The sequence below is a fragment of the Syngnathoides biaculeatus genome, chromosome 22 (assembly GCF_019802595.1).
Source record: "Syngnathoides biaculeatus isolate LvHL_M chromosome 22, ASM1980259v1, whole genome shotgun sequence".
Lineage (NCBI taxonomy): Eukaryota > Metazoa > Chordata > Actinopteri > Syngnathiformes > Syngnathidae > Syngnathoides > Syngnathoides biaculeatus.
In genome coordinates this window covers 1103824-1126743 of record NC_084661.1, presented here as the reverse complement: position 1 = coordinate 1126743, position 22920 = coordinate 1103824, and the positions used below count along the sequence as shown (strand labels likewise).

The window sequence follows — 22920 nt, the reverse complement described above, 5'->3', positions numbered from 1 at the left end:
ATGTCTATACGAAAAAATAAATATGAGCGGAGACCACGTCATCCATGCACAAAGTTGCAGAAGTGTCATTCTACGACATCCAAGTGGTCTCCATATTGGCTGCATCCCCTGTCCGTAACGTCACTCCGGACATTCGGCAATGAAAACACCCGATGGACCTTAATATGGGAGACAAACACGCCCCTCGATAAAAACACGCGGTTGGACTTTACTATGGGAGACAAACACACCCCTTCGGACACGGAAGGTCTTTTCGAAGAAGAGAACATCACACAACCGAGTGAAGTTACCGGAGCAATATTACCCTATTGTTTCGAGCCATCGCAGCAGAGATGAGCCATCGCGGCTCATCGCAGCCATCCGGTGTGGCTCATTTTCGGCGCCGAGGTGGCTTATCACGGAGCCGAGCTGGGCTGCCTTAGGGCGTTGTCCATAGCCGCCAGAGTACGCGATGAACAACACCGTCGAACCGGGGCGCTTTACAGCATTGTCCTCGCACACGGCTCAGTGCGGCATTGTCCACAGCGTTCTTCAGAGCCGCCAACATCCACAAGCCCGACGTACAACCTTCGCCGAAGCCGTGACAGGCAGACGCGGCGCCTCAGCCGGTGTGGCTCATTTTCGGCCGAGCTGGGCTACTTTAGGGAGTTGTTCATAGCCGCCGTCCGCGATGAACAACACCATCAAGCCGGGGGGCCTTACAGCATTGTAGTCCCATGTGGTTGAGTGCGGCATTGTCCGACACCGTCTAACTCGCACATCGACACATTTAGCACGCCTGTCATATGTACGCGTATCTTTTGTTACGTTATGAGAGACCGATTACGTGGTCCGCCCCAAACTATTATTTTTTTTAGTAGCTGTATACACACCTACCTGTCATTTGGAACCCACGAAGCTCTCATCCACCGCACCCGTGCAATCCATGTTTCACGACGAACCGTGTCTCTTGCAAATTTATGAAGGGTAAATCCATCCTCCCAAGTGTTCAAGCAATGTCCAGCAATGCAACGAGCCGGCATTTTGGCTAACACGAAGGAACAGTGAGCTACCTTTCCGGAGGTAAAACTAATAGAAACAAACGAGTCCACTTTAGGGAGGTACTGCCAAGTACGTCACTTCCTGCTTCTTCCCGAAAATAAATCCCTCAAGAGGATTTTCATGGCGGGAGTTCCAAAAAGCTGTATACGTCAAAATCATGTTTTGTGGTGAAAAACGCATGGGTCCATGTCAGCTTCCGTTTTTTCATTAATAACTTACTAAAAATCATGCATTTCATGACAGTGGCCTTTAACTTTTTAGAAGTCTAGGTGTAAACTGCATTATACTGAAGAGTACCCAGTTGTGAATCATAAATTGTGATTTTTGCCGATTGCCTATCCACCTACACCTTTATTGTTTTGACAGTGAACATATTGAGTCGATGAGTTGCAGCAGTTAAAGTGAAAAAGGGGATAGTTGTTTTTAAAGAGAAAGTGCATGTATTTTTGTGTTACTGCCAGACTAAGGATTTTTTTTAATTATTATTATTTTCCATCTGCTGGTCCATAAAAAAGAATGTTGCTTGCCCTGTTATTTAAATTTCAAAGGCATGGCGAGCTTAAACGCAGTTGACATGAGACATTCATATCAGCCTTTCGGAAACTTCCATTTAACAAACCTTCCTTTTTTAAACAGGTATATAAAAATTGGGGAGAAGGAGTGCGAGTACAACCCAGGATTCCGCCTCATTTTGCACACCAAACTAGCCAGTCCTCATTACCAGCCAGAGCTGCAGGCCCAATGCACTTTGATCAATTTCACAGTGACAAGAGATGGGTTGGAGGACCAGCTGCTGGCAGCTGTGGTTAGCATGGAGAGACCTGACCTGGAGGAGCTCAAGGTAAGGATGCCAGTGAGGCCACAATAAAACACTGTCATTTCAAACCATCTAGCTGCAAATTGGAGTTCATGGCAGAGCACGAATATGTGAAATGTCACAGCCACATGAGAGTCTTCAGACATGAAAGTTGTACCTGTCACACTCACAAGGAGCTATCACAGAACTAAAAACATTCAACAGTGGGATCCTTTAGCTCCTCTCCCATAATACTGTCTGCTATGCGGAGATGAAAAGAGGCATTTGGTAAGGGGCTCCAAGGTCCTCTGAAACCAGACGAAGTGCTCATACTCATCTCATTACCCATCTTAAAATGAATTCATCAACAAAGAAACAGTATATAAAGCATCAGAAGAGGGTAAAGGTTCTATCTCTTTGAATGTTCAACTTTCAGATGGTCCCTTTGATTAATGGCTCTCAAAGTAGCTGTCTGATAATTATTGGGACGTGAGTCTCTGGGTGAGGTAGATTGCTGCTGTTTTGCTCGATGCTCGTCGATTGTGCTGCTTTTATATGATGGATTGAATGTGAGCTCAGCTTATTGATTTAGTGCTGCATGACTTTTAAAACTAAGTTTTAGTTTGGTAGGAGTAAAGGAATATATCCCCAAAATTTTCAGTAATTCTCTGACACAATCCTATATTTGGTTGAAAATGCGGAAATGGGAATAAAGTTATTCACATAGCAAGATCACTTGGGTTTACAGCAATTGGAATAATATTAAAGTTCAATTCATATCCTAGTATGATTTTGATATTTTGCCCCACTCCTAGTATACAAAACACAACACAGTGCACAAGACTTAAGTCACATTTTGGACATGAGATGTTTTTTTTAGTCATGTATGTGCCGTATATGTCATGGTCCTGCCGGTCCAGCCCTGGCTGTGCGGGTGCCCGTGCATTGGCGCTGATTGGGAGGCGCACACCTGCGCCTCATGCTTGCTGATTGGCCCCGGTGTACATGGGACCATGGGGACGACTGGTCCAGCGCCAGATAGTTGCAACTCATGCCCTGTTAAACCTGCCGTTACTATTACCTCTGCTTGGACTGCCTGCCTGATCCCTGACCTTGGACCGAATAAAGGTTTCCTCTGTACTGCCTGCTTGTCTCTGGAGTCGTGCATTTGGGTCCACCCTCGAACCCCGTTCGTGACAGAACGATCTGGCCCCTGCTTATCTTCCGAGATCGGAAGAGATCGGGCGTTCTCAGGGTAGTATGGCCGTATGGCCAAACATGCAGAGCTAATAGTGATGGCAGGCTTAACGGGGCATGAGTTGCAACGATCTGGCGCCGGACCAGTCGTCCCCATGGTCCTATATACACCGGGGCCAATCAGCCAGCATGAGGGCACCCGCACAGCCAGGCCTGGACCAGCAGGACCATGACAGTATACTTATTCAAAATAAATTCAGATAATTGAAGGTGTATGTTCCTGAGGATGTAAGGGACTGTTCTTGTGATGCACCCTTTTAACAAGAGAGGGATACCGTATCTCTGTAGTTTCACTCAGTTGATAACCAGCTGTCCCTTTAAGCTGTCACTGCTGGTGTACTTTTGAGGATTAATGAGAAGCACATAGTCACGATGGCTGCAGCGTAGTCCATGGATTGAATGTAAATGCAAGTGATTAAGTGAGAATCCACTTGATCAAAGTTGCAGCACCTAATGATGCCTCACGCCTGTCTCATCAACAAATCTGCTCTATTCATGTCAGTGTGTTTGAAAGGGATTGGCTGGTGGGGTTACAGTACCATGGCAATTAGACAAATCGCTGAAACACTTCCACGCTTCCAGAGACAAGTGTGACAACTCTTGTCTTCCCTTAGAACATTTGTGGCGAAAATGTTGGAGGGATCATAAGTTAATGGGGAACTTGAGTAGTGGTTTGAACGGCGTGCGTGTGTGTGTGTTTTCTTTTCTTATTGACTAATGATTGATACCCAACTACTGATGTGACATGCACATTACGGTATTTTTTATGCACAATATACAAATGGGGATTCACACAAAGGAAAACTTTTCCTGGTGTATGTAAATATCCCTTCTTGCAAACATCGCAATCTTGTCATTCCATTTTTTGGAGGCATGCATACTCTATTTGCGTTGAGCCTCCGTATGTTTTACAATTTTTTTACCCCAAAGCTTCCATTCATGGATAAATCTGAATTTTTAATAAATTGAAGCATACACTGTGTGTGTACGTGTTGGACAAGTCTCTGTATAGCCTAAGCAAAAATGAAGTGCAGAAGTGAGATGCTATTTAATGAAGTTTGTTTAATTAGCATATAACTAGGAAGGGAAGGGTAAAGGGAAAAAAAAACAAGATCAAGAACTCACTCATCATTTTAATTAACACTGAAAGTTGAGAAGGGTGGCAATGGGGGGTAACCTTTATGTAAACACAGCCTGCAGAATGAAATGCCATTGTGTGTACAGAATGTGGAATGATAAAAATCATCTGATAGTCAAGTACAAATTGGCTGTACCTATTTGTATCCATTTGAATGACTTAAAACCATGATACCTTTAATGAGGTTTGTGTTGCTACTGAGCCATAAGAGCTCTCATTTAACCCCACCAAAGATGGGCTAAGGAGCTTAAAATGTCAAGTTGGCTTTTTGGAGGGTACTCAGGGGGATCAGTCCACAACCTTTTGCTACAATTACTACTTCCTCTGCTCTTCCCTTCTGCGCATATCAGTGTGCCGATGTGTTGTTCTTACCCAAGACCATATTCTTTAATGAGCGTTAAAATGCTCCACTTCCCAAATTACCTTAACAGGGTTGTTCTGTGGCAGTCATTTGCCTAAAAGATGATAGATTGCCTACAAAATATTTAAATCCTAATTAGGGTGTTCTGCTGACTGGTTAATTGTTTATTTTTTGCCTAGCAGGGGGTAATTACAAGTGCCAGAGGAAAGCTAATCGCTAAATGCAGTCTTGTAATTGGATCTTTTTGGGCATATTTTGGGAGTGGGTTGCATTTTCCCTCAAGGAGTCATGAGTGTGGGCAAGTAGAAGGTCACTGTTGACTCACACAGGCCAATATCATCTTGTTAAATGGCCTCAATTCAAACTGATTTTGTCCAGGATATTCATGTTCATTGCTAAAAGGCCACATTTCACATGCCGTTCTTTAGCAGGCTAACTTTTTGCCTGCAGTGAGTAATAACAAATTCAGATGCTGTTACAAGGCAGAAGCGAAATTAGTTTTAACAAAATTGCTTTAGTCACCACAGTAGGAAATGATGTCATAAAGACAACAATTAAGCAGCATGATCTGAAAAACTCGTAGATAACCTGCTGCCATTTAAGATGGGTAATAACTGCCTTGATTATTAATATGGCCTGACGGAAATGGATTTTTTGAGACTGATGCCGATTCTGATTTTTGGCAGAATAAAATTACGGTAACCGAATAGTTGCACAATGAAGTGAAAATATACATGACTGAAGTAACTTCTTTTTGTTTCCATTAGTGCAGAAAAACAATCAAGACATGAATTAAAGGGGAAAAAAATGTAATTGTTTTACAATGCTTTTTAACACAACAGTGAAAAATCTGAAAAAAATGGCCAGTTTGTGCTGCTGTTTTATGTTTTTTTAATATGTGACTGTCATTATCATATTATTATAAGTCATTATTATTGTCATTATTATTATGTTGTTGTAATGTTTAATGTGTGAAAAACATCCTTCTTTTGGATTACATTAACCCCAGTCTGGTGGCCATCCAGGCCACCAAACGCGAGGCGTCCGGGTGGACAGGTCAGGAGGACGACCCGGACGCCAATCACCAGGATCCCCACGGGGCGATTTGGGTGGATGACCTCGGTGAGGAACCAAACGGCGAAGCAGGAACCAGACCGAGGCAGGCAACTGCTCCGGACGAGAACCTCCCACGCCGTGGTTGCGAGACGACCAGGGATTGGTCGCCACCGAGGCTTGGTCAGGAGGCAGCCGTGGATTGGTCACCAACGAGGCCAGGTCATGAAGCGGCTGGGAGCCATCAGGAGCGAAGAGGATGATGGAGAGAAGGATCAGAGCCAAGACCGCCACCATCACCATCACAGCCATCCCGAAGTCTCTCCAGCTCCGGGGTGGTTCAACAGAACTCCCCACCTCCTGTCGCCGTTGAGACAGGGACGTGAGAAGGCGGCCGCAAACCGGTCGCCGCCGGTCCTCCTGGACAGGAACGTGAGAAGGCGGCGGCATCGCCATCGCCACCTCCTCTTGGATGGGAACGTGAGAAACGGCGCCAGCGCAACCATCGCCACCTCCTCCTGGACGACAACGTGAGAAGGCGGCGGCAGTGGCATCACCACCTCCTCCTGGATAGCAAAGTGTGAAGGCAGCGGCAGCACCACCATCGTCACCAACTCCTGGACAGCAACATGAGAAGGCGGCGGCGCCATCGCCACCTGCTGGACGGGAACGTATGGGAGGAACGGGATGCGACCGTGGACCGGTCGTCGACGGAGCAGGAGCGTGGAGCGACCGCGGGCCGGTCGCCACCACTACTCCTGGGCACAGACGAGAAGCGGCTGCAGAGACGTCGCCACCTCCCGGACAGCCACATGAGGCGGCAGATCGGTCTCCACTGCCACTTGAGCTCTGCTCGGAACAGCCAAAACTTTGATGTGGGAATGGCGAGGAGGCGGATCCCTTCCCACAGCTACGTGGGAATGGCGAGGAGGCGCTGCAGTGCATTAGTTGATGCAGCAACGTGGGCATGGCGCAGTGGTGGGTCCGTTTCCATGGCGACGTGAACGAGAGTAGGCAGAGAGTCAGTCGAAACTGACACATGGGTGTGTCTCGGGAGCGGGTCAGTTCCAACTGCCGCGTGAGCATGAGTCAGAAACGAGTCCGTTGAAACCGCAACGTGTGAGTGTCGTGGTGGCGGATCAGTTTCCACTGCAGCATGCGCTTGCTTTGGTAGTGGATCAGTTGCCACTGCCGTGTGAGCAAAAGTCAGTAACGAGTCTGTCGAAACTGCAACGTGCGCTTGGCGAAGTGGCGAATCCGTTCCCACCGCAGCGTGAATCTGCGTCAGCAGCGAGTCAGTTGTAGTCGCGACGTCAGCATAGCTCGGCTGGTTCTTCAATCCTTGCTGAACCTGGTCCGTGAGAGCCGCCAATTCGGCGCTCTGCCGCTCTATCTCCGCCCGCATTTCGCGACAGAACACCTCGTGATATGGCGGCTCCTCCTCCCTCTGGGCTGGAAGCTTTGCCACCAGCTGCGGGTCTGCCAGTTTCACCGTTGTTGGCGAGGAGTGGGAAGACGGGGTCTTAGTTGCTGCGCAGCGGGAGGCACAAGGGAGCGCCCGGCCGGGGCGTCTCCTCTGGCCGCCACGCGGAGGTCCCAGGTAGATGGCCAAGGGGGTTCCCACAAACGGGTTGGTGGACTCGGACCTACCAGGCGAAGACGCTCGGGGGCTGGAAACGCGGGGAGGTGAAACAAACTGGCCGGGATTGAAGATCGGGCGAAGAGATTCGTAATCGAAATAATCTGAGTTGTACTCAGGCAGCCGGTCATACAAATCAAGGTCCTCCTCATAGTCTGAAAACTCAGAGTCCAGAAGAGCATAAGATGCAACTGACAATGATGAAGGGCAAAGAAGTGTGTGTCTCTTTCAGGGTCACCACAGCATATCATCTCAGATGAACGCATATATATGTTTGGCACAATTTTTACGCTGGATGCCCTTCCTGACGCAACCCTTCTCAGGGAGTGGAGGCCCCAGTGGGATACGAACCCACCACCCCTGGTTTACAAAACCAGTGCTCTAACCACTGAGCTACGGGGCCTCTCGTAGGGTAAAGAAGGATATAGCAATAAAGAAAGTTACCCTTCTCTTTTGACACAAACCACCTAACTTGGAAAAGTTGAAGTTTTTCTCACTTAAAATTGTTTTTACATTAAGAAATACAGAACAAAAAAAAAAAACATTTGGACAGAGCTGTAAAGTTAATGTGAATGGTAAAACGAAATCTGACCAAGCCATGTGCTTCTACATGCATATTAAATAATTATAGTAATGTCTCTCTGTGGCTAATTTACAGGAAGCATATGTGTGTTTGGTTCATAAGATAAGCTTCTTACTAACTCTCGCTGGAAGGTTTAGATTGCAGAGGTTGGCAGATGTTTGATATCCGCATCCAAAAGGAAGGTGGTTAATCTGGCCCAGAGCCATTCCCTCTTCTCATCTGGGAAGCAATGAATAGGATATTGATTAGTTCTGCCTTTGACATGCCTGTCAGTATTCATGTCATATATTAACTTGAACCTTCAACATCTACAACCACATATGATCATATTGAACATAAAAAGAGCCTGACAATATGAAGACAATAATGACAACGACCATTAAAAGCATTTTGCTTTTCTCTTTCTTTTAGTCCAAACTGACAAAACGGCAAAATTGTTTCAAGATCACTCTGAAGACCCTGGAGGATAACCTGCTTTCTCGCCTGTCATCAGCTTCAGGGAACTTCCTGGGGGACACAGAGCTTGTGGAAAACCTGGAGACAACCAAATGGACTGCTGCTGACATTGTGGAAAAAGTAGTTACTTTTTGAAAAATAACAAATTATTACTTGAAATTGTTCAAATTGTGAGCTCTGAATCAATAAACTTCTAAACTTTAACTTTTTGAATTAAGTCATGGATGTAAATAAGCTTTCCTATAACAATAAAATGTTAAAACTAAATATATATACAGTGAGCAAAATTAGTATTTCAGCACCCTGCGATTTTGCAATTTCTCACATTTCGAAATCATGGAGGTGGTCTGAAATTTTCATCCTAAATGCATGTCCACTGTGAGGGACATAATCTATATATTAAAAAAAAAATGGAAAATCACAATGTATGATTTTTTTTCTTGAATATTTTACTTGTATGTTACTGCTTCAAATAAGTATTTGACCACCTGCCAATCAGCAAAAATTCTGGTCCTCAATAACCTGTTAATCTACCTCTAAAAAGTCAACCTGCATTCCACTTATTATTCTAACAACAGACTGGAAAGGGCTACAGCGCAACTGGCAAGCTACTTAGTGAAAAAAGATCCACTGTTGGAGCAATTATTTTAAAATGAAAGAAATTAAACGTGACTGTCAATCTCTCTTGGACTGGGGCTCCAATCAAGATCCCACCTTGTGGCATATCAATGATCCTCAGAAAGGTGAGAAATCACCGCAGAAATACACAGGAGGAGCTGTTCAATTACATCAAGAAAGGTTACTGTGGGTAATACACTAAGATGTCATGGTTTAAAAACATGCATGGCAGGAAAGATTCTCCTCCTTAAATCAGTTCACGTACAGGTCCATCTTGACCATTTGGATTATCCAAAAGAGTCATGGGAGAAACGTATGTGGTCAGATGAGACCAAAAAGTTCTATTTTGGTCTCATCTGACCACTTAATTCCACTCACCATGTTTGGAGGAGTAAGAATGAGGAATACCATCCTGCGAACACCATACCCTATGTGAAGCATGGGAATGGAACCATCATGCTTTTGGGTGTTTTTCTGAACATAGTTTCCCATGTGCAGACGACTGCATTGTATTAAGGAGAGGATGATCGGGCTGTGTATTGTGTGTGTTTGGGGAACAACTTTCCCTCAGTTAGAAGATTGAAGATGGGTCATGGCTGGGTCTTCCAACATGACAATGACCGAAAGCACACAACCAAGATAACCAAGGAGTAGCTCTGTAAGAAGCATATCAAGGTTCTGGAGTGGTCTACCCAGTCTCCAGACCTAAACCCATTGGAAAATCTTTGAAGGAAGCTCAAAATCCATGTTTCTCGGGGAAAACCTGTCTTATTTTGAGAAGATCTGTATAGAGGAATGGGCCAAAAATCTCTGCTGCACTGTGTAAATCTGGTAAAAAAATAACAGTAAATGTTTAACCTCAGAAATTGCAATCAAAAGCTACTGTACCACATATTAACATGGATGGATGGATGAATTTTCACAGGTGTTAAAATATTCATTTGCAAGATCCATCCATCAATTATCTGAGCTGTTTATCATCAGAAGAGTCGCGGGAGCGCTGAAGCAAATCCCAGCTCACGTCGGGCAGGAGGCGGAGTACACCCTGAACTAGTTGCCAGCCAATCGCTGGGCACATCAAGACAAACAAGCATTCACACAGTCACACCTCGGGGCAATTTAGAGTTTCCAATTAATGTTGCATGTTTTGGGGGATGTGGGAGGAAACCGAAGTGCCCGGAGACAACCACACAGGCACAGGAAGAACATGCAAACACCACACAGGCGGGGCAAGGATTTGAATCCCAGTCATCAGAACTGTGAGACAGATGCCCTACCCAGTCACTTCTACGTGCCATTTGCAGCAGTAACATGTGAATAAATGAATAATTAATACATTTTTTTATATTGTCTCTCACAGTGGACATACACCTAAAATAAAAATTTCAGATCACCTCCATGATTTCAAACTGTGAGAACTTGCAAAATTGCAGGATGTTTAAATACTTTTTTTTTTTTTTTTCCCACTGGGCTCGGGAACTGTGTGATGCTATAAATGTGTACTTTCTCGAATTCACACAATGAACATTTTTATTCTCAAGCATCATTTCCCAGACATTTCTTTGTGTTGAAACCAAATCTTGTATTAATTGTCACTTTCCGTGAGATCATTCTGACTGAAACCGTGAAATTGGAAAAGCTTCTCCAAATGGTATTTTTATTGGAGAGTGAATTAATTCATTTTGTTGACTTCTTAAACTGAAGTTTGGTCATATGTGTTGATTAATGCTGTTGTTTATGGGTTTGATTTTGTTTTACTGTAGGTAAAGGAATCTAAGGTGACAGAAGCCAAAATCAATGAGGCTCGGGAGCACTACAGACCAGCAGCAGCGAGGGCTTCATTATTATACTTCATAATGAACGACCTCAATAAAATCCACCCCATGTACCGGTTCTCTCTCAAGGTAGCCCATCTATTGACTGGCAATGTTCCCACATCCCTCAAGGGCCCTTCCGTGAGATCCTTCTTAATACTCACTCCTCTGTCCCAAACCTCCTCCTACTATTTGCTCACCATGTTTTATGCTCTTTGCCCTGTTTTATTGTGTTTGTGGCTCCCTAATGTAGTTATGTAGAGCTTAGCGTCTTTCATATTGTCAGCCAGTAACCTCTGAGAGGCGGCAGTCTGAGATATGACTTGCAATCACCCTCAACTCTGACCAATATAGTTGCTGCCCCTACTCGGTTTATTTTCAAACATAATCAAATGAAAACACACTTGGAGTCTGTATGACAACTTGCATGGAAGGAAACACTTTATGATCTGGGCTTATCATACCAGGGTAGACCAAAATCCATCTTTGCTAAATTGATAGAGATTACTTTAAAGTACAGAGCAGAAGAGAATAACAGCCCTCCAAACATCCCATTTTCCCAAGAATTACCAGACACCAGTACCAAACAGTTGAAAATGATTTGTTCACTTCTAATCACAATTCAGAACTGTGATGAAATCCATTACAGTACAGAAAATTCAAGTGAGGTTTTCTTTAGCGAGAGCGACCCACAACAAAAATCCACGTAAATGACTACGCGTTTGTAAAGGTGCTCAACCGACACAAAATTAAGGTCATGTCATTGGAATCCAATCTTGTCTAAATTATCAGTGCAGAAACATTTCAGTGAAATATTTCTTAGATTAATTTAAACCCTGTAATACACAAAAGCCAAATCAAAAATATTTTTTCATTGTGGAAGTGCACAAGGAAAATGAGATTTTGATGTAGAGTGCTTTATGACTGTGTACTGTAAACGTGAGTTCATTAATACATCCTTTAGTTTAATGTTTACAATTCCTTTTGAAGTTAAATAGATGTGATTAGAATTGTTTTTCATAAATTGTTTTGGTATAAATGTTTGTATTTTGCACTTCAATTATTTGTATACAATTAATGATTCATTTGTATATCATACATAACATTGAACATTTGAGCCAATTGTAGAATAACACTTGGCTATATTGTGGTCCCCTTACTACGTAGTCAGTGGATTTTATCTATTTATTTTTTATTTTTTACAAGTCAGTGTAGTGTAGTTACTCACCTACACATCTCAGACACAGATAGCTTTATTGGCCACATGATTTTAATGTGGCAGCAAGAACTCACATAATGTCAAGTGACCTCTTATTCTTAGCAGACAAAGAAACTGCTAAATTGACTAATCAGCTCATACATTTGGTAAATTATTAAATTGTTTGAGAATGGGTTTTTTTTCTTTAATAAATGCACTACTATCAAACCTTTGACCAACAAATAACTAACGTCCCCGCACCCATAACAAAATTTAGAGGAACAGGTGTAAAGAGCAATGTCAAGCTTGATTTTCTTCAACTACCATACTGTATTTAAAAACATTACCGCAATAGATTCTGGGTTCCTATTATCCTCTTTGCATACCACGTTGCCAGGAACGGTTGTGTGATGAATGGTGCTAATGATGAAGGCAAAGGAATGGCTTATTTACACCATGCCCCCATGGGCTGTTATTCATGTCACACAAGCAGAGCACACTTTTAATAGGCATGTATTTGGATAGTGTGTGTGGATGGTAACATTAGAGTGACAGAAAAATACCTGCATCTCTAAAGTATCACATTTTGGCATTGAATTGCATATAGGAAACCTATGAATGTATCGTATGTAATAATACAATAAATAATTGGCCGCTACTTGGCAGATTTCAGTGATGTAATCCCTGTCATAAACAAAGGTTCACTGTTTCTTTATTCATGTCTGAGGTGTACGGTCCATTTTAATTGATTAGTATTATTAGTTGCATGAACAGTTTGAGAAAAGTAAGTTGATTAATCAACACTATCTCTGGAACTGTGCCTGCTCCTGCGGCTTTGCAGGCATTTAGTGTGGTCTTCCAGAAAGCAGTTGTGAAGGCTGAACCTGACGATGATCTGAAGCTACGGGTGTCCAACTTAATTGACAACATCACTTCTTCAGTCTTCCAGTACACCACCAGAGGCCTGTTTGAGTGTGACAAACTCACATTTATTGCTCAGCTCGCATTCCAGGTAGGAAAAGAATGATGTCATTATACTGATTGAATGCTCCTAAGACCCAAATCAACGGGCAGCATGCACTTCAAAATACTGTACAACATTTCCTTTTTCTTTTGTGGTACCTACAGATCCTATTAAGGAACAAAGAAATAAATCCTGTTGAGCTGGATTTCCTTCTACGATACCCTGTCCAACCTGTTGAAACATCACCAGTAGAGTTTCTTTCCAATCACTCCTGGGGAGGAATTAAGGTACAGTAAGATACAGTACATACATGTTTATTCTTTTGTATGTTCTAAGTAAAGAAAATTGATACAAATATAATGGAGCATTGTGTAAAAAAATAATAATAATTAAAAAAAAATTGGATCTCATTGACTGTGCCATATTTTGTAGTTGTTCCCAAAGTTAATCTCTTTTAGCTAAAGTATAAAAATCTAACCAGTTGTTTAAATCCACACGAGACATATCTCATATCTCCTGGTCTCTGAATCTAATTTTGTTTAGGTGGAAGTCATTGTCGCTCAATCACAATGTCTTTCATAGTTTTTTTTTTTTTTTCAAATGTACGGTAATGTAATTTCAAGTCTTCACTAACATTTGTAAATTTTGAGGGACTATCATCGATGTTTTTTGGTTGAAATTTTGAAAAAAATACAGCCTGACATGCTTGTGAGCGAAATCTGCAATTTCCATTAATTTACTATGGTACTAGGCATAGTTACTACTTTGATCCTTCCTATCAATTATGTAAGAGTATGTGACATCATTAGTGTGTTTTCTCCATATCATCTTAACATCTCTTCTGCCAGCACCATTGCTCATTTTGTAGGCCTGTATCAACCCGTTTAATCATTTTACACTGGAAAATGCCAGAAAAGAATTCCATATCCCAAAATACTCTATTAAAGGACAGGCATTTGGTAATTTAGCCCTAAAGAGCATGGGGTGTCTGTCTAGTTTTGTTTGTTTACTAAAAGTAATGGCAGAATGTATCTTTAGCCTCTTACACTAATGAGTTTTTCTATCTTGACTCTGTGTATTGTATCTTAATTTAAACTCCACTTACCGGGTTTGTAGACATCTTTCCTGAACTGCAGTCAGCCCAATGTGGCTGCCCAAGGACTAACTACTGGAACCGCCTCTTGAACTTGATCCTTTACTCGTTTAGTGCTATTGATAATGTAAGCAGGGAACGAATCCCTTGAGAACATTCAAGGCTAAGTTTTCAACTGCCTTTGGTGATGTACATTGATATTTTCCCATTTAATTGATGTATGGGTTGTTCCGCTTCATATACATCCTTTGGTATTACTTCATTCTATTTAAAGTCTCTAGTGGTATGACTGACCTCAGTATGCAACAATCAACATAACGACTGCTTATCAACCTTTTTAGTGGTTAAATTTGCTTGAATGGTATCATGTGGTTTCTCAGATAAGAGCACCCATTTTGTTGAGAAAAAAATATGCTACTGCTACTGATTTACACGATACAGATTAAAATTATTTTTTTTCATCCGCTTATCCGAGGTCAGGTCGGGAGGACAGTAACTTTAGTAGGGAAGCCCAGACTTCCCAGTCCGCAGGCACTTCCTCCAGGTCTTCCGAGGGGATCCCGAGGCGTTCCTAAGCAAGCTGAGAGACATAGTCTCTCCAGCGTGTCCTGGGGTCTCATCCCGGTAGCACATTCCTGGAACACCTCACAGATGCCCTAGCCACCTCATCTTGCTCCCCTCATTGCGGAGGAGCATTATCCCGTGATGAAGTCAGCAGCACCTCACCTACTCCCTACTGTACACAGTGTTGATGGCTCTGCTGAGATGCTGGATGGTGCTACCGAATTTCCTTGAAGACGTCTGGAAGTCGTTCTCTATGGACTCACTGATGTCCTCCCATGCCTGAGTGTTTGCCTCAGCAACCACGAAAGTTGCATTCCGCTTGGCCAGCTGGTACCCATCAGCTGCTTCAGAAAACCTACTGGCCAAAACATTCCAATAAGACTCTTTCTTCAAGTTTACATCAACCCTCCCAGCTGTTGTCCACGAACACCGACTACCATACGCCCACAGCTCCAGTTGGTTGCCTCAGCAATAGAGAAGTGGAACATGGTCCACTAGGACTCAATGTACCCCACCTCTCTCGGAACCTGGGTGAAGCTCAGCCAGTTGTGTGAGTTGAAACTCCTTCTGAGAGAGGATTCTGCTAGATGTATGGGCCTGCCATGTTGGACCAGCATCTTCCCCCACCATCTGAGCCAACACACCACCAGGTGGTAATCAGTGGACAGCTCCGTCCTCTCTTCACCCAAGTGTCCAAGAGATGCGGTCGTAAGTCTGATGACCCGATCACAAAGCCAATCATCGAATGACGACCTAGGGTGTCCTGGTGTGTCCTGGTCCTCTATTCCACCGGGGTGAACCCCAATGTACAGGTGCCAATCTGGGGGGGAATACATATATCCACAAATGCCCGGCGCCTCTCACCTTGGGCAAATCCAAAGTGGAAAAGTGCCCAACCCCTCTAAAGAGGACTGGTACCAAAACTCATGCCGTGTGTGGAGGCGAACCAGACTATATTTAGTCAGAACTTCTTGACCTCACACACCAGCTCAGGTTCCTTCCCTGTCAGGGATGTGACATTCCAGTTCATTCCGAGAAGCAGTTTCTGTAGCCGGGGATCAGATCGGCAAGGTCCCCACGTTCGGCCACCACCCATCTCACGCTGCACCTGACCCCTATGGTCCCTCCCACAGGTGGTGAGGCCATGAGAAGTGGGAGCCCCGTTACCATTTCAGGCTGTGCCCGTCCGAGCCCCACCAGGCACTCGCCTTCGAGCCCCACCCTCCAGACCTGGCTACAGAGGAGGGCCCCGGTCACCCACATCTAAGTAAGGAAAACCTAGATCCATTATTTTTACTCATCATGGGGGTTTACAGAGCCGTGCTTTGTCTGGTCCCTCACCTAGGACCTGTTTATCATGGGTGACCCTACAAGGTGTGTGAAGCCCCAGACAACTTAACTCCTAGGACCTTTGGGACACACAAACCCCTTCATCACGATAAGGTGACGGCTCAAGGAGGGAAAAAAATGTGCACAAGATAGCTCGCAGTTGAACTCAGAAGCTTCTGATCCAAAGGCAGATGCATTATCCAATGCGCCACTAGCTTCACTAGTGTTAGCGCAGTTGTGTTGAATTCTTGTTGTATTTGGCGGGATTATAACAAACACTGAACCAATCTTCTGAAATGATGCGTCTGAACATGTTTAACTTTTGTTTTTCTCTCCCTTCCATCCTTAAAATACCAGTCATTGTGCTTAATGGATGAGTTCAGGAACCTCGACCGAGACATCGAAGGCTCGGCCAAACGCTGGAAGAAGTTTGTGGAGTCTGAGTGTCCAGAAAAAGAGAAATTCCCACAAGAGTGGAAGAACAAAACCTCTCTACAGAGGCTGTGCATAATGAGGGCCCTCAGGCCGGACCGCATGACGTATGCTGTAAGGTGAGAGGTGTAATGATCCCTTGGCCTTCGCTCTCTGATCTATGTTGCTCTTCCATGACCTGCATTATATGGGAAAATGTTAAAGGTTTAACAGGTTAAAATTTGCCTCCAAGTATGAACTGAGACAATACATTTTCCCGCCTCTGACTGCTACCTCATTTATATGTTGCACAATAATTACCTTCTACAGCATATCTAGAAGTTTTAATCACTGAACATTATTAGGCTTCCCAATTAATTTACAGTCGTTTGTTTTGCAACAAAAGTTTGCCAAAGTATAGTATAAAGTACACAAGCTTTTATTATTAGATGTTGGAGAATAATCTTTGAAACTGATGTGAAAAGTAAGGTCTGTAGTGTGCAGTACAATCCGAGAAATAATGTTGCCAAAAGTATAGCTTAAAGTACACAAGAGTTTTTGTGTTGGATGTTGAAAAAATATTCAGATTTGAAAATTAGTTACAGTAGTATACAATACAGCTCTATAAATCAATACTAACATGAAATGTTACTTCAGATTTTTTGGGCATCATGCGTCAACAATGCTCCTGCCTTGACACAAAAAAAAAGCTTGAAGGAGGTACATCTCTTGGTGAGCAATGGCAAAAATATGTATGACCATTATTATGGCAATAATATATAATTGTTTTTTGAAAGGCATAGAATTTCTCAAGATTGTTGTTGACAGGGCTTAAATCTGCAAGCGTTAGCTAGTCTTTCACTTTCACTATGAAGAAGGACCCACAAAGTAACAGACTAATATGATTTGGCCATGATCACCTTAATCGTGCTCTGCTGTTTTCAAAAAAAATCTAAAAGGATTTAACCAAGCAACTTAAAATGAGGATTTCATAAAGATACTCAGAATTACCACACTGATACAGTATTTGGTATCAAAAACTGACAACCAGAGAAAACCGCGAAAAGATTCAAACCCACCAGGCTTGAACCTAGTTCTTCTTAACTGTGAGGCAGATTTGCAAGCCAGTGGTTCACTGTTCCTCCTGACATCATATCTCCATACTGCTTATTCTCACTAGGGTTGCAGGTATGCTGGATTTATCCCAGATGACTCTAGGCGAGAGGCAGTGTGGGTACACCCTGAATTTTTCACAAGTCAGTCACAGCGGAGATTTAAACAACCATTCGCACTCGCATTCACACCTTAGTCTTCATTCAACCTACCATTTTTTGGGGGGTGTTGGAAGGATACCAGAATACCCACAGAAAACCCACACAGGCATGGGGAGAACATGCATACACACCTAATGGGACTCAGGACTGCGTAACAAAGGCGCAGTATTGTGCCCTTGATATCACGAAGGAGGTGCGCTTACCTGTATGCTATCACGGAAAACGAAAGGCGGTGGAATATTTTTTTTTTTTTAATGTCGAGGCAAACTCAATTTATTCCTTTTTTTTTCAAAAAGTAAAACCTGTATATTAGTTCACCACAAGCAAAGAGAAATGTTTATTTGTTTAAAATTTGATGACAATTACAGAAAGACAAAAGAATAAACAAATCCACTATTTCACAAAATTCTCGACTCTTTGAAGTGACTAACAAAAAACGATCTCATCTGTAATGTTGGCCTTCGGAAAAGAGTATCAATTAAACCTGTTTGCTTAGCTCGGCGATACATCAGCACGATGGAAGTTTAGACTGGGCAGCTGGTTAGCAGCATCGGGCGATCGTCCACAAAGCCAGGTTTCCGTGAAGCACAGACCCACTGAACGTCCAAAGTCTTTCGTCGGAAGCATTAGACGATGTGCCCGCTTACGCAACCGGACTTGTGTACCGGATCGCGAGGCTTTGAAGAGCATGCCGACGAGTAACACTGGAAAAAGCTTCAGTGAATTGGCGAGAGTTGTCAAAGAAAAGTCAGAAGAAGGCTCTCTGATGGTTAGCAAGGCCTCTCTTGTGTACTTGAGTGCCAAGACGCCTGTGAAACACAAAAACACAAACAGTAAACGAGAGTATTCCGTAGACTTCCACAATGGGTACGCGTCAGGTAGAGAGGTTAAATGGCAACGCGCAGTGGTGTGTTGGTAATTCAGCAAAAAATGTGACATCAGTGAAAACAACCCATTGTTCTTATCGTATTGGAGGATTTTTTTTCCCTACTCTTTGTTTCAACTGCCATATTTGAGGGTTATCTAGCATAAACTGCTTGTTTAAGGTCACACCACAGCATTTTAAATGGATTTAAATACGGACTATGACTTGACCACTCCAAAATCTTAACTCAGTTTTTTTTTGGGGTTTTTTTGGGGTTTTTTTTTTTTTTGAGTCCTTAAGAGGTGGACTTGCTGGTGTGTTTCGGATTGTTGTACTGCTGCATGATCCAAGAGTGCTTGAGTTTGAGCGTATGACCTGATGGACATACGCTCTCCTTCAGGATTTTCTGGTGCACAGCAGAACTCATTGCTCCATCAATCACAGCAAGTTGCAGCACAGCGCTAGACCATCACACAGCCACCACCATGCTTCACTGTTAGTGGAATGTTCTTTTTTATCAAATGCTGTGCCAGTTTTATGGCAGATGTAATGGGACGCAGATCTTCCAAAAATTTCAATGTTTGACTCATCAATCCATAGAATGTTTCTCCAAAAGTCTTTAGGATCATCAAGATGTATTTTTGGCAAATGTGAGACGCTTTGTATTCTTTGCTGACAGCAGGGGTTATCGCCTGGGAACTCTCCCATGGATGCCATTTTTGGCCAAAGTCTTTCTTATAGTAAAGTCATGTACACCAGTCACTCATATTTGAAAACTGTATGGGTGTGGTCAGTAATGCACGCAGATATAAAGTTGTGGGTTTGATTAGGGATGGACCTTAAAATAACTTACTGAGTTGTTATACCCAAATATGTAGATGTTACCTAATACCATAATCATAATTTATTGACACTGCTCAGGATGAGATGGATATTTTTAGAGAGGTCACTAGACATTCAATTTCAAAACTATATATTCATATAATCAAATCATTTCATTTCATCATCGACATCATCAAGCGGGCAGCGTGGGATCGATTCCCGGTAAGTGATGGTGTCTATCTGCACTGCGACTGACTGACAACCAGTTCAGGGTGTCGTCCGCCTTTCGCCCGAATTTAGCTGGGATAGGCCCTGGCTTTCCCGTGACCCTTGTAAAGATAAGCGGCTTGGATAATGAATGAATGGATGGATGGATGGATGAATGGATGGATGAATGGATGGATCAACATCTGCTCCACTGCTGATCTTAATGTCAATGTCACTACTTCTGTCCACCCTCGGCCTCTTTGCTGGAACACCAAACATGCCAGAAGTTTCAATATCATCTCTCTCCATTTTACTATTTCTTCTGATATTCATATATTTCTCCAGTGCTGGTTCGATCATTTTTGATCTCTCTTCCTTGTTCCAGATGAGGTTATGAACCTTGGTTAGAAGAATATATTCCATTGTTGAGTGATTCATATTAAGCCTCCTGTCAGACAAGCATGACTGAAGCCCCCCCTCAACTGTATTGTTACTCATGCCAATGCACACGACGATCTCCACCAATAAACAAATGTTGGGAAATACCTTCCTTCTGTTATTCAAGATCCTTTCCCACAGAAACTTTGTCTTCATACTTTTGTAGAAATAGTTCACGACATGATGAAGAGCCTTCCATTCACTTTTGATCTTGGATCTGTCAAAGCCACTCATACTGAGTGTGACTTCAAAGTGGGAAGCCGGGAATTCCCCCTCATTTTGGATTCCCCCCAGTTGGCTGGGTCGAGCCAGAACATTTTGGTGTAAATCTCATCATGAGACGATTCAAACCTCTTTCAAAGACAATTCTGGAGCGAGGGTATAGAATGTGATTTCTGCTGTTGAATATGTTTCACTGCTTGCGCTACATTTTTCGTTGGCTTGTATGACAGTGTTTGATACTCCCGATTTTCTTCTTTTCTTTTCAAGTGGCCTGATCTTGGATATATGAACTGGAGTTCATCATTTGAAAACTTGAAACTTGATGATTCTATCAGTTCAGCAAGTGTAGAATCATTACCTGTGTAATATCCCAGTAATGTTTTCAGTGTAACTGAATTTCCTTTGACATTGCTCATGATGTTGACGACTTTCAACGTATATGCGCTCGCGGTACGTGAGGAAGCTCGGAACGGGCTTTTGGCATAACTTCTGAACATGCTCAGTACAGTTAACTTGCATTTCCTGTTTCCGCGTGAATACTGATTGTTTAGGATCAGGCTTCTTTTGTTACCAACATTTATAAAATAAACACGTGAAATAATGTCAAGACTACACAAAATAAGTGACGTCTTTCAATATCTATGTATTTCTACTCGTAACAAATTTTAAGCGTGTGATTTTTCGTGCTCGACTGTGCAGATTTGCAAGTGCGATAGCGCGTGGGCACATACTCGCCCGTCAAATCACAGTGACTATGTACAGTGACCTTCACTGAGCCAGTGAGCGCTGCATGTCTTTAGATGTGGTTCGAGGTTCTTTAGTGATCTCCTGGATGTGTCATTGTCGCACTCTTGAAGTACCGTAATTCCCGGCCTACAGAACGCACCAGGTTACAAGGCTCACCGAGTACATTTGTAAAGGAAATACCATTGGTTATATAAATACACCGCAGCTGTGTAAAAGCCGCAAGTGCCCACATTGAAACCCACATTTAAACACGAGATATTTACAAAGAAAGACAATACACAGGGTTTAACGGTTCCTGATTTAACTGATGCTAGTGCTAACGCTGCGCTAACGCTAACAGGGCCAGTTAAAATAAGACTTACCGTTAATATCACTGAGATAACGGCAGTAACACAGCAGGAACACGCTAGCACAGCACTAGTGCAGCATTAACAGGGCCGGTAAAAGTCACTTGCTAGGCACATATATTCCACCGGTCTCATTCTTACCTTTTCCGCTCGAGTGCCCCCTTGCGGCCGTTAGAAAAAAATGCACAAATTAGCCACATCACCACATAAACCGCAAGGTTGGAAAAAAGTTGCGGCTTGTAAGGCTGGAAATTATGGTAATTTTAGTTGGGTGTCCACTCCCGGGAAGGTTTGCCACTGTTCCCAGGTTTCTCCATTTGTGGATAATGGCTCTGACAATGGTTCGCTGGAGCCCCAAAGCCTTGGAAATGGCTTTGTAACCTTTGCAGACTGATGGATTTCACTCACCTTTTTTTTCACATTTCTTCCTGAATTTGTTTGGATCACGGCATTGTGCATTGGTTCTTAAATCTTGTAGCCTACTTCACGTTGTCTGCCGCACTGTAAATACTTTATACTATATACATAAATTTGTGTGTGTATATATAAACTGTCATGAGTTGTAGCTGTACCCAAGAGCAGACTGAGGCAGATGTAATGTGATGAACAATTTTGACAAAAGGTTATGGAGGTGGTCCAGGATGTGTTGACAGGCAGCAGGATGGATAGGTGGCAGGCAGTGGACTGAAGAGGTGGCTGAATTGGTGTCAGGAATGGTGTGTGACGGGAACATAGGGGAGCGCTAGGAACACACAAGATGCAAGAGTTAATGAGGGACTGGGGGGTTGTGAGACTAACTGAGTAGGTGGCCCGTGGTACCATTATGAAAATCTGCAATATTTTGTGGTGGAACCCGGGGAAACAGGCAGGCTTCGTGGTGGCGATGATGATGGCTGATTGAGAACAGGTGCTGGAGAGAGATGGGGCGGGGGTGTGTGTGTGTGGGGGGGGTAAGTGAGTGAGTGAGTGAGTGAGTGAGTGAGTGAGTGAGTGAGTGAGTGAGTGAGTGAGTGATAACGTCTGCCTCACAGTTTTGAGGATTGGGGTTCAATTGCGGCCCTAATGGTAGGTTAATTGAAGACTAAATTTCCCAGAGGTGTGAGTGTGAGTGGTCATTTGTTTAAATGCGATTTCCATGCAATTACCTGGCAATCAGTTCAGGGTGTACACTACTTCTCCCGAAAATAGCTGGAATAGGCTCCAGTTTATATATATATCAGCTGGCTTGGGAACGGCTCGGGATCCCTCCGGAAGAGCTGGAAGAAGTGGCTGGGGAAAGGGAAGTGTGGGTATCCCTGCTGAAGCTACTTCCCCTGCCCCGCGACCCGACCCGGAAAAACGTTAGATAATGGATGGATGGATGGATATATACACACACACACACACACACACACACACACACACACACACAATCATCCTCTTCTTATCACCACTCTCCTTAGCAATTGCAATTTCCTCCCACAATCCAAAAACATGCATAAATCCGAGACTCTGAATTCCCCTTGGGTGTGATGGTGAGGACTAACAATTGTTTGATTCTCTGGGCCCTGCGATTGGCTGGCAACCAGTTCAGAGTGTACCCCGCCTCCTGCCCGAAGATAGCTAGGCTCCTGCATTCCCACAACCCTTCTGAGAATAAGCGGCTAAGAAAATGGATGGATGGAGAGTTTCCATGGACAAAAT

At 43.4% G+C, this 22920-nt stretch overlaps 1 protein-coding gene and 1 non-coding gene across 8 annotated transcripts in view; one reads left to right on the top strand and one right to left on the bottom strand.

Moving 5' to 3' along the window:
- The window catches only part of dnah9 (dynein, axonemal, heavy chain 9), a 226294-nt gene that overhangs the window by 173616 nt on the left and 29758 nt on the right, over nucleotides 1-22920 (top strand). For all 7 annotated transcript variants that reach the window (XM_061810317.1, XM_061810318.1, XM_061810319.1 and 4 more), the window contains 6 exons: nucleotides 1678-1882; nucleotides 8280-8444; nucleotides 10706-10846; nucleotides 12796-12966; nucleotides 13083-13205; nucleotides 16262-16455. In XM_061810317.1, coding sequence (XP_061666301.1) covers nucleotides 1678-1882; nucleotides 8280-8444; nucleotides 10706-10846; nucleotides 12796-12966; nucleotides 13083-13205; nucleotides 16262-16455 — 999 coding nt within the window. The remainder of the gene's footprint in view (nucleotides 1-1677; nucleotides 1883-8279; nucleotides 8445-10705; nucleotides 10847-12795; nucleotides 12967-13082; nucleotides 13206-16261; nucleotides 16456-22920) is intronic.
- On the bottom strand, nucleotides 7616-7688 carry trnat-ugu (transfer RNA threonine (anticodon UGU)). Its single transcript has one exon. It is a non-coding gene; the product is annotated as a tRNA-Thr (tRNA).